At 42.6% G+C, this 12,522-nt stretch overlaps 1 protein-coding gene across 1 annotated transcript in view; it reads right to left on the bottom strand.

Moving 5' to 3' along the window:
• Positions 1 to 9,061: 9,061 nt before the first annotated feature.
• The window catches only part of LOC134677776 (mucin-19-like), a 77,042-nt gene continuing 73,581 nt past the window's right edge, over positions 9,062 to 12,522 (bottom strand). Inside the window, exons 14-16 of the mRNA XM_063536204.1 lie at positions 11,867 to 11,945; positions 11,178 to 11,381; positions 9,062 to 10,768 (exon numbers count right to left, since the gene is read on the bottom strand). Of these exons, the coding sequence (XP_063392274.1) occupies positions 10,257 to 10,768; positions 11,178 to 11,381; positions 11,867 to 11,945 (795 nt within the window). The 3' untranslated portion in view covers positions 9,062 to 10,256. The remainder of the gene's footprint in view (positions 10,769 to 11,177; positions 11,382 to 11,866; positions 11,946 to 12,522) is intronic.

The following is a 12,522-nucleotide window of genomic DNA, read 5'->3' on the forward strand; positions in this document are numbered from 1 at the left end:
CCCACGGACCCGAGTGCTCCCGAGAGTCGGTCAGGGTCTCCGTCTCCGGCGTGTCTTCGTCGGTCGGAGTGGACCCCAAGGGGACCTGCAGGACTCTCAGCTCTGGCTCGCCTTCATTGGCCGTCCAGAGAGGAGTCGCTAGAGCTATATGCTCCAGGGGTGGAAGTGTTAAAGGGCATAACGCCGCGAGTAACTTCGGAGAAAGCGCAGCACCACCTCTCGACACCGCTGAGCCGCTCACGCCGGTGTTGCACCTGGCCGTCTTTACGATGGCGCATCAGGTGCCCATCTAACGAGTGGCGAGTCACCACCTGTCTCGATAACTTGTGCAAACAGTGTTATGGCAGGTGTCCGGACTTCTTTGCAATAGCCCAGTCTTTTTTCCACCCAAACTTAAACCATAGACCAGTATTCTGACCATATTCTTTACAATAGCTTCCAATGCCTGCTGAAACCGGTTCACGGGTATTTATTGATGTACCCGTGAATGGGTTCCAGCAGGCGTTCTACATGACATCAAATTTCTCCAAACGGCCTCTACGTGTTGGATCCATATCCCCACGCACGCCTTATAAATGACCGGGCTCGAAAGACCCGAGAGTTTTAAAACGGAGATAATAATAATAAATTATTGCAATGGCAACATTGTCTCACTTTTTTTGGTCTTGAATTACGTTTTGCAGTTTACTGTGTGTACCTACTGAAGTACACTGGCATGAAATAAGATCGTTTTCGAGCAAGTGTTATGAATTCTAACAAACAATATCTAATGCCAACAATATTTATTTGGCATCAAATGTAAATAGCTTGTTATTATGGTGCAGACGTGTGATTTATTTGAAGAGTGATGTATTATCTTGTTTATATTGTGTTTTATACACCACTTACTATAGTTTTTTTTTTTAGCATTATAAATAAGGTAAACAATCTTGATGTGTCTTTTAATTGAAAAACACATTTTAAAAATAAGTTACGGCAAATATGTAACAATTATGAATCTAATACGATCATTTATATTCTTCTGCTTTCATAAGTAATAGTTTTTGATTTTTAAAAAGCGTCTTTCAATTAAAAGACATGTCGAGATCGCTTATCTTCTTGCAAGTTCTTTCTAATGCTAAAAAAACGTACGTATAATGTGCACGGTTTTACGGCCGATACAGACGGACTGTAAGGGTCTCCCCAAATATATCGACGCGCATTCGGCAAAAGCCGATAGGAAAAAGCTTTATGTCCACGCAATAGTTAAGAGCGAAGAAGCCGACGACGCGTCGGCCGGCGCCGGCCGATGCGAGCCGAGCCGAACGACGACTTTTTCGCTCTTATTGCGCGGACATAAAGCTTTTTCCTGTCGGCTTTTGCAGAATGCGCGTCGATATATTTGGGGAGACCCTAACCCGACTGCAGGACAGGACCTAATCGTAGGTTATCTTTTTTATCGTAAGAGCTTATCGGTTGCGTAAAATGATCCAAAAACTTAGTTCAATGTCCTTGATTACTACTATCGGGAATATTTTTTATTATTGATGTTATCACGTCAGGTATCCTACGTGAAACTATCAGACTTATGTTGTAAATGCAAAATAAAGATATAAGATAAGATAGCGTCTGTAAATGGCATTTGAATGTTTCTAAAATACAATCATCATTCAATTCACCTTTAGGACCCGGGTATAAGTATATAGTTCGTTTTTAGGGTTCCGTACCCAAAGGGTAAAACGGGACCCTATTACTAAGACTTCGCTGTCCGTCCGTCCGTCCGTCCGTCTGTCACCAGGCTGTATCTCACGAACCGTGGTAGCTAGACAGTTGAAATTTTCACAGATGATGTATTTCTGTTGCCGCTATAACAACAAATACTAAAAACAGAATAAAATAAAGATTTAAATGGGGCTCCCATACAACAAACGTGATTTTTGACCAAAGTTAAGCAACGTCGGGAGTGGTCAGTACTTGGATGGGTAACCGTTTTTTTGTTGCTTTTTTTTTGGTTTTTTTTGCATTATGGTACGGAACCCTTCGTGCGCGAGTCCGACTCGCACTTGCCCGGTTTTTTTAGCATTAGAAAGAACTTGCAAGACGGTAAGCGATCTTGACACGTCTTTTCATTGAAAAACGCTTTTTAAAAATCAAAAACTATTACTCATGAAAGCAGAAGAATATAAATGATCGAATTAGATTCATAATTCTTACATGTTTGCCGTAATTTAATTTTAAAATATGTTTTTCAATTAAAATACTCATCAAGACTGTTTACCTTATTTCTAATGCTACAAAAACGAACTATAGTGCGACATATTTAAAATAGTAGAATTCGAGTAAAATGGAACAAAAAAATCCATACTAAATTGTTGCCATGTTTAAAAAGCATTTTACGTCAAAAATGTGACAGTTACGTAGGAAGTGGCGCCCTCAATAATTTTCCACAATTTCTTGTCGGACATGTCTTTAATTTCTACTACTTCCAATCTTCCAATAGAGCGGTACCTATGGGCACTGTGAATGTCATCTCGATTTGTGTTTGAGCACAACCACAGAATAAATAATAGAATAGGTACAGACGACTCGCTCTCTAACAAAACGCGTCTGTTACGATCAGGACAGATATGGCCGCTAGGTGGTGACAGCGCCACGCGCGGCCTATAGCTATAGCCACCAAAATTGGTGTGGAAGTTGTGGAACGGATGTACTTTTAGCTACCTGTTGCAAAGCGACGAAATCGGAGTGAGCCATGCCTGGCACAACACAGCAGATATAGCTAGGTCAAGCAGATCTTGTCAGTAGAAAAGGCGGCAAATTTGAAAAATGTAGGCGCGAAGGGATATCGCCCCATAGAAAATTTGAATTTCGTGCCTTTTTTTACTGACAAGATTTGCTTGACCAGCTATATCATTCCATTTAAATAAAAGTAAGGAAACAATTTGTAAATAATTGTGTGTTTTCGGGTAGTTATAACATTTATTGGCTAACCGACCAAATACAAAACCGCCTGGACCAGTCACTGAACGACCTGACTTTGACCTACATTATTTGATCGTGTAATGTTTTCATCTACCCTCAACTGGCTTAAGGAGACATTTGAGGGTAGATTTTGTTTACTTTTATTTAAATACCTAAAGAAACAGAGTATAGAGCAGAGGGCCTATCGCGAACCACGTTCGACGTGTTCCCGTTCTGTCACTCTTACGTACGAATTTATAAGTGCGACAGAGAGGCAACACGTCGAAGTAGTTCCAGGTAGGCTCTCAGAGCCCAACTGATTTAGGCACGTATTTAATTCAAATATGGGGCATTATCTATGAAAAGGGACCTTATTGTCGATGGCGCTTACGCCGCACAGCGTCGCGCGGCATTTTATTTATATCGGAGCATCGTTGATAATGGCGTAAGCGCCATCGACAATAAGGTCCCTTTTCATAGATAACGTCACATATAATATCAGTCAGGAAGGAAAACAATGCGCCATATGACGTATATTGTTATTCATTTCAAAGTCGACGTCTGCGGTTCTTGTTTACTTGACAATCGGCAATGTGCTAGGAATGTACGCTTATTTACATTATTTACATAGGTATACATATGTGCGGCGCGATGGAAATGAATTAGAGATTAACTAGATATATACGATATAGTAAAGATATGTGACGTCCTACGGCAAAAGGTACCATATGACGGCTGGCGCTTACGTCAATAATAGCGTAAGCGCCAACCACCATAAGGTACCTCTTCCCGTGGGACGTCACATATGTAGTTATCGGGATTGAAAATTATGATATGCATGTGTCGCGCTAGGGCCACCCCACACTAGCGTCTGCGAGCGTCGGCGTCTAGTCAACTATATGGCTGCTGCTCGACCACAGACAAAACATCCTCCAGACTGAGCATAGTCACTCTACCTCCTCTGCCACGTATACGGTAATTTTACTCGACGCAAGTCGCAACGTTGGCGTAACTGCGCAGCGACGCCATTATTCATAGCGCTGATTATACGCGACGCTGTGGGGTAGCCCCTAAGTAGATACTAGGAAATTGGCATGTTGTGAACACAGTTTCCTGTGAACTAATAGAATCAGAATGATTTATTTGTAAAACATAGGTATACATGGGTCTTAGGTACCTATTATATATACATTTGAGCGCTATGTATTGATTGGCATACAAATGTCAAAGAGAACGAAAATATAATTTATTATTGCAAAACATTAACTTTTACCAAAAAAAACCTGGCAAGTGCGAGTCGGACTCGCGCACGAAGGGTTCCGTACCATAATGCAAAAAAGGCAAAAAAAAAAACGGTCACCCATCCAAGTACTGACCCCGCCCGACGTTGCTTAACTTCGGTCAAAAATCACGTTTGTTGTACATGTGGGAGCCCCACTTAAATCTTTATTTGTGACGTCCCACGGGAAAAGGTACCTTATGGCGGTTGGCGCTTACGCTATTATTAACGCCGCTCCAATATTATTGCGGCGCTATGCGACGTAAGCGTCAGCCGCCAAAAGGTACCTTTTGCCGTGGAACGTCACATTTTATTCTGTTTTTAGTATTTGTTGTTATAGCGGCAACAGAAATACATCATCCGTGAAAATTTCAACTGTCTATCACGGTTCGTGAGATACAGCCTTGTGACAGACGGACGGACAGCAGAGTCTTAGTAATAGGGTCCCGTTTTACCCTTTGTGTACGGAACCCTAAAAATCGTCTTTGAAAATTGATACGTGATGAAGATTCCACAATGGCGTCTTGTGAGCGATTAGAGTTGCATAGAAATTTGTTTGCAGGATGGATGGATTAAATATATATGGCTGTTCCGCCCATGTCATGGCTCCTCTACACGATGGGCCAGCGCCGGCCACTCCAAGGGACGCAGCCAATGCGGTAGAATGAGATAGCAATATCACTTGCTCCCTCTAACGCATAAATGCGCCCCGTGGATTGGCCGACGTTGGCCCATCGTGTAGAGGAGCGATCAGGCGTGGCTCACTCCGTGATTTCGTCGCTTTGCAACAGGTTGCGCTTTGGTGGCCATAAGCCGCGCGTGGCGCTGTCGCCACCTAGCGGCCATATCTGTCCTGATCGTAGCAGACGCGTTTTGTTAGAGAGTGAGTCTTCTGCACCTAGTACTATTATTTATTCTGTTCCCATGTGCCGGTTGTCAATCGCACTGTGAGAGCAGGATACCAATAAATTAATAACCATGCGCGTGCGATGGAGATAGGAAATGAAGGGTCAATGTACGAAATTCCTTGTGCTTACCGCCCATACTTTAGTGCAGCCATTCTCAAAGTGTGTTCCGCGGAACCTTAGGGTTCCGCAAAGCCTCTGTTGGGGTTCCGCGAAAATATACTTGTAATAATAAGAAAAAAACCAGCTCTTCTGTAGGTATATCTGGTCCACAGTTCCACAGTGATGAACGGATTTTTTTAATTTGGGGTTCCGTCAAATATTTCGCTTGCCGAAAGGGTTCCGTCACCAAAAAAGTTTGAGAACCGCTGCTTTAGTGTAAGAACAAATGAACTAACTCTGTGTATCCTCTGACGTTTCTCGAGCGCCCTGAGGCGTTGCTCTAGCTGCGTCACTTTGTTCTCAAAGTCCACGGCGATACACTTGCACAGGTTGAGAGACTCTCCGAAGATCTGCAGTTTGTGTTTCATGTCGTCGAACTCGGTTCTAAATCTGTAAGCGTAAGGGTTCCCCCAAATATATCGACGCGCATTCGGCAAAAGCCGATAGGAAAAAGCTTTATGTCCACGCAATAAGAGCGAAAAAGTCGTCGTTCGAGTCGGCTCGCATCGGCCGGCGCCGGCCGACGCGTCGTCGGCTTCTTCGCTCTTATTGCGTGGACATAAAGCTTTTTCCTATCGGCTTTTGCCGAATGCGCGTCGATATATCTGGGGAGACCCTAAGTTTTTGGGTCATTGCGTTAGTTTCCGTCCATGTGAACGAAAAGTATACTCTGAACCTTTGGGTAGGTGTAGGTACCTACTTAAATAAAAGTAAACAAACAATTCGTACATTTTCGGGTAGTTATAACATTTGTTGGCTAACCAACCAAATACAAAACCGCCTGGATCAGTCACTGAACGACCTGACTTTAACCTACATTATTAGATCATGTAATGTTTTCATTTAGGTACCCTCAACTGGCTGAAGGAGCCATTTGACGGTAGATTTTGTTTACTTTTATTAAAATACCTAAAAATGCAGAGATAAAGTGTTATTCTATGGAACTTGCTAACTATGTAAACAAAAGTCACTAGTAAATTCATCATTCAGAGACAATTTCAATATGGCGGTTTGTTTCCATAGTTATAGTGTGTAGCTTTCAAATAGAGCTCGACGGCTAATCCTATTGTCTATACTGTTAAGTAAAACCGCACGTGCTACTTACCTGCAAAAAAGGGTCTTCATTATTCTATTTGGCACCTGAGCGCGGGCTAGTCCAACGCTCAAAAAACCAGTGTAGGTGCGCTCTCCGATAACGCGTCTTTGTTACGCATCTCGATGACACATTTTAGACTGGTCCTGTAGCGTTCGACTCGCCGGCACTCAGTAACCGAAGTACGCATTTTTATGCAGGTAGTTGTGGCACAATGCACGAACGGTTTTACTTAACAATAGACAATAGGATTAGCCGTCGAGCTCTATTATAAACCTACAAACTATACAGAGATAGATACTCACCTAGCGATAGACGACGAAAGCGATGTGTCACTAAGGACTAAGTTCCGACTTGATTCCCGCCGTGTCCTGGCGTGCTCCTGATAGGACATAGCATTCGGCTCCACCATTATAGTGGGCGACATCATCTTCGATTTCGCTTCAAAACCACAAAACAATTAACCCATATACGCCCATTGGGTCGTTTTTGACCCACTGAATCAAACTAGGAGGTTGTGCACAAATCACGCGAGGTGTTTTCACCTCCTCCCTGAGGTTTCCTTATACCCCCCTCCCCCAACGTGATCTATCGTGATTTCGTGACCCCCCTCCCCCCTACTATCGCCACCCCCACCTCATGTGATTTGTGCACAAGCCCTAGCCTACACATTAAAATGATTAGGGAACTGAGCTTGAAATTATTAGTGAAGCGCTGGTGGCCTCTAGCGGTAAGAGTAAGTACTTGCAATCCGGAGGTCGCGGGTTCAAATCCCGGCTGAGCATAACAATGAGTTTTTCGGAACTTATGTACGAAATATCATTTGATATTAACCAGTCGCTTTTCGGTGAAGGAAACATCGTGAGGAAACCGGAGTAATCCCTCAAATATACTTACTGGGATCATGATCTGTGACCATAATGGACTTCAAACTGGTAATGTTTCGCTTCAAATTATTGCAAGATTCATCTGAATCGTCCGACGACTCGACTATTTTGACCTTTTGACCGTTCGGCAACATTTTATGGTTATATTGTGGTTAAAACGGTGTGAGATTGTGTGGCAATGTGTTGACTGAAGATTTTGAATGTCAGTTTGTGACTGACAGTTCTAGAAAGTGCTGCTACACACTCGGTAAATATTCTGAATAGGAAATCGATCGTCTAGCAGTAGCTTTATTCACCAATTATGGCAAGACTATAGGCACATAATAAAACGACTCACTCTAACAAAACGCGTCTGTTACGATCAGCATAGATATGGCCGCTAGGTGGCGACAGCGCCACGCGCGGCTTATGGCTTTCCCCAAAATTGGGGTGGAACGGATGTACTTTTAGCTACCTGTAGCAAAGCGACGAAATCGCGGAGTGAGCCACGCCTGCAAGAATAAATAATATAGGGGGCGTGCATGAACTAATAGGGGGCAGCATAGGAGCCGTCACAGATTTATGGCGCGAGGCGTAAATGTGACGTTTATGCTTCCGATGTAGCCCACAAGATGGCAGAACCTACTATGCACAAGGAAACGTACCGACGAGAACGGTAGATGGTAGCACTTGCTTTGGCAATAATGGCAATGTACATGTGCACATATGTTTCCGACTCAGGCAGGCGTGGCTCACTCCACGATTTCGTGGCTTTGCTACAGGTAGCTAAAAGTAGGTACATCCGTTCCACCCCAATTTTGGGGAAAGCCATAAGCCGCGCGTGGCGCTGTCGCCACCTAGCGGCCATATCTGTGCTGATCGTAACAGACGCGTTTTGTTAGAGAGTGAGTCTTCTGTACCTAGTACTATTATTTATTCTGTGACTCAGGCCATAAGATGGCGGACCCTCCAACGCGCACGGTCCCTGTGTAGTGGCCTAAAGCCTGAGGGGCTACCGCGAAAACCGAAATTCGCAAGTTGCGAGGATCTTTCCCTTTCACTCCAATGAAGCCGTAATTAGAGTGAGAGAGAAAAATGCCCGCAATTTGTGAACTTCGATTTTCGCGGTTATAGCCCTGACTATGTGCCAAAATCGCATAGGGGTGGTATTCCATTTCACCTGTAAAATTTCTTTGTCCAATGTGTATTTATGTCTCACATTTTGCTTAGTGAGAGAGTGAGACCCAATGTAACCAACCTAAGCAGCAGTTTAAGCTTTCACTAGAATTAGTGTTAAAATCTTAATTATTTTAATATATATTGTTTATTATCCTGCCCTCTTTAAATGAATATACGAACTACTGTACCTTTGACCTTACTGATGCCTGCGTAGTACGTAATGTAATCAATAGACGGCGTTTTTCTCAATTCATTTACAGCGCCTTCTATTGCCAAATATTGAAACTACTTAGAATGGTAATCAACAATACATGGTGGGTACTGGTAGCCATGCTGGTTACGACCTAGTGCGACTACTCGCCGTAAGATGGCGTCGTCACAAGCAATTATATTCAAAATTAAACGAGAATAGTTTTCTAGATCAACGATATGCAAGACAGGAGCTAGCCAAGTTTTTATTAGTACTCTTAAGAACATATATGACTTTTTTTTGCGATACAAAATATGAAATCAACTTATATGACCTATTTTCAAGATCAAGTTTTATCCTAAGAGATTTTAAGTGATAGTAGTAGTGAAATTGGTATAAAATATTTATTTTGAGAATTGGGGATATGAAGGAAAAGAAAAACTGTAATTAAAAGTACCTCCATTTTATTTCAATTATTTAATCCTAATTATAACAATTAGAAAATGTATACATCGATAATATACGTATATTGACTAAATACTTATAATTATTGCGAATTATTATAAAAAAATATAATAATTTGTATGAAACAGCTTAGACAGTCGACTATTTAGGAGTCAAAATGGCCCAATATCTAAGCTTTCAATTTTTCTTATAAATAAATGTGCAATTGTCGGCTTATAAATGTGGCAGTTTTATCATTAAAACACCTTTTATACAAGTTTAAAAAAAGTTAAGAAAAGCGCCAAACGTTCCCTTTTTTACACTGTCCGATTTTTTCACAAAAATTTTACTTAAAATTAATTTTAGATCACAATCAAGATGTTTTTGACTATAATGGGAGGTTTTACAATATATTATAAATTATTATAATCTATAGTTTAAATAATTCCGCTTCTGATTTTTTAAAAGTAACATGAAAATGTAGAACATTTTTATTTGCCAATTTTTTTTTTTATTCGGACAGTGTAACATCAGCTTAAGCTCAGGTTTAAAGATAAGTTTTGCATTAAATATAACCTATCTATTTACAGATACTTCAAATACAATAATAATAAAATAAAAAAACCGAATTCACATTTTGTACTGTCTTCAAGATGGGTATGGCACGACCATATTTTATTTTAAAAATATTTTATGTGTAATAAAAAAATCATTGAGTTACGATGAACTAAAGTGCTAGAAGCGACTTTATTAGCCTTTATTTTTGTTATATTTTAACTAAAAAAATTAAATAGTTTATGACAATTTTTTTGTAAATAAGCTGTTATATAATGTAATTTAAAATTTCTAGCACTTTAGAACATTATAAAATAGGAGATCCATAGATCGTCCTTCCAAAGCATCTACTTTTCTAGTGATTTGATGATAGGAAATAACTTATTTGACTTTTCTAGTAGTAGATGCTCTTTTGACACGAGATTTCTAAAAATTCTTATTAAAAGATCACCGGCGATCATATATACTCTGTTTTTAGGGTTCCGTATCAAAAAGGTACAAAAGGAACCCAGCATTAATGCTTTTTTATCGCTTTAAATCGCCGTTAAACCTGTAAAATCACGCTAAAAAGTTGCATCTCTAGAGATGTATCCAATTTCAATGCAATTTTTTATCAAGAGTTTCTAGAAATCTGCAAAACGTTTTACTTCTTCCCGTCCAAGCATTTGCAGGCAGCGTTGTGCTTATGCTGTCCCACCAGCTCTGAGAAAGTCGGGTTGAAAGTCACACCAGGCGCTACGTATTGCGGGTTGGTGCCGCTTCCAGACGTCTCGTAGGTTATTAGCTGTGGTTTAGTAGTATAAGTTACTATCTGTGGTTTAGTAGTATAAGTTACTATCTGTGGTTTAGTAGTATAACTTACTATTTTAGGTTTAGTGGTGTAGGTGAAATACTCAGGCTTAGTAGTGAAAGTGACGATCTCGGGCTTGGTGGTGTAGGTGATGATTTTAGGTTCAGATTGGAAGACTTTCTTCTCGGAGTAAGTGGCGCTGTAGCTGTTGCTGACGGGGCCTGTGACTTCCCCGCTGAAAGCTCCTTTTCCTTCGCTCGAGGAGGCCTGGGTGATCTTTGACGAGAACTGGCCGAACTGTCCGGAGCCGAAGCCGACTTGGCCGCCGAAACCGCCGAAACTGGCGCCGAATCCGCCTGAAAATTAGATTAGATGAGTTTTAACATTTTTAACGCCAACGACGGATACCTATATGTGACTTTCTTGAAGGTACCTTTACCCGTGGACGTCACATATCCGGACCGTAGGTCCAACGCTGAAGACGGATTAATCCGTCACTGACCACAGAACAACATAGACCTACGTGCATATGCAGTTCAACTTCAGTTTTGACGTAACGTAACGTAACGTGACGAAATGTAACGTGAACGTCTTTAAAAACCCCTCGAATAAAAACCAGATGTATTAATGGCGGTATATGTAATACATATTATCTGGAGTTGGAGAACTGTGCAAAGCGCGCTTTCCAGCAGCTCCATGATCCACTCGTACCACGCCAGATCTTTAGCCCTTCATAAAGCTTTGGTTAGACCTGGAAATCTTGGAGTTCTATACCTTTAATGCCGGCACCACCAACACCAGCGCCGCCAGCGCCGCCAGCGCCTCCCTTCACGCCGCTTGTGAACCGCTGGCTAGAGCTGCTGGAACTGCTGCTGGAGAACTGGGCGAAGCGCACGCTCTCCAGCAGACCGATGGCCCACTCGTACCACTCCAGGTCGAACTTGTAGAAGCCGGCCAGCTGGTTGCCTGGCTGGCAGCCTGGAAAAAATAGTAGATCGTTAGATGTGTCTTTGACATGAAAAGTCAGCGCTAAAAGCTTGTACCAAAAATGATTTTTTTTCCAAAAACTTATTTTTAGCGACATTAAAGTGAGCAGTGATGCTTAATAGATTGTCGTTTCTTTATTGCAAAATTTAGGGACCATGCAAACACCTGCTCACTACCTCCAACTCAGATCCACGGGGATTTAAGGCCGAGCCACACCGGCTTGCGTGTGCGTGCGCTAAAATGTTGGAGCCGCACACGCACACGTCACGCAAGCGGTGTGCCGTCTCTCATAAGGATCTGTATACTACAACGCCACACGCGCACGTGCACGTCACGCACACGCAGCCAGTGTGCACAGGCCTTTAAAGGCCCAGAGCGTCCCAACGCGGCAAAGGGTCGTGTGGATAACTGACTAGCCATCCTTCTAGATTTTCTTTTCTCTAGAATAACCTAGAGTACAAAATGTCTACACTAACCTGACTCCCAAGAGTAGACGCCTCTGAACACCCAGTGGACATTGTCAGTGGTGCAAGCCAGGGCGGATCCAGTGTCAACCTGAAAGAAAACATTTAAATGAGTGTCAAAGTTAGGATCCCCAGGAGGAGCTATTCGAGTAAATAATGCGTGAGTGACCCGTTGAGTATCAAAGTTATCAAGATTTCGGAGTATAAAGGCCTTAGGGCCACCCCACATTTAGCGTCTTTCGAGCGTCGGCGTCTGCATCTCTATGGCCGCTGCTCGACGCAACGTCAACGCAACTGCGCAGCGACGTCATTTTCCATAGCGCTGACCAGACGCTGACGCTCGAAAGACGCTAAATGTGGGATGGCCCTTAAGGTTAATAGGCCTGGTGAAGGCTTGATGGATCCCAGCAGCTGACTTACCCTACAGATGTTGTTTACGGGATTGGTAGGCTGTCCGCACGCGCAGCTGTCCTGGTCGTACTGGTCCAGCAGATGAGGGTAGTCCTGGGCAATCTTGCCTTGTCTCCAGACTTGATGGATCCCAGCAGCTGACTTACCCTACAGATGTTGTTGACGGGGTTGGTAGGCTGTCAACAGCTCTTCTGGTCGTAGGTACTGTTACAGCAGATGAGGATAGTCCTGCGCCAGTTTGTCTCCAGGCCTGATGG

Source organism: Cydia fagiglandana, chromosome 27, assembly GCF_963556715.1.
Source record: "Cydia fagiglandana chromosome 27, ilCydFagi1.1, whole genome shotgun sequence".
In the NCBI taxonomy this organism is placed as follows: domain Eukaryota; kingdom Metazoa; phylum Arthropoda; class Insecta; order Lepidoptera; family Tortricidae; genus Cydia; species Cydia fagiglandana.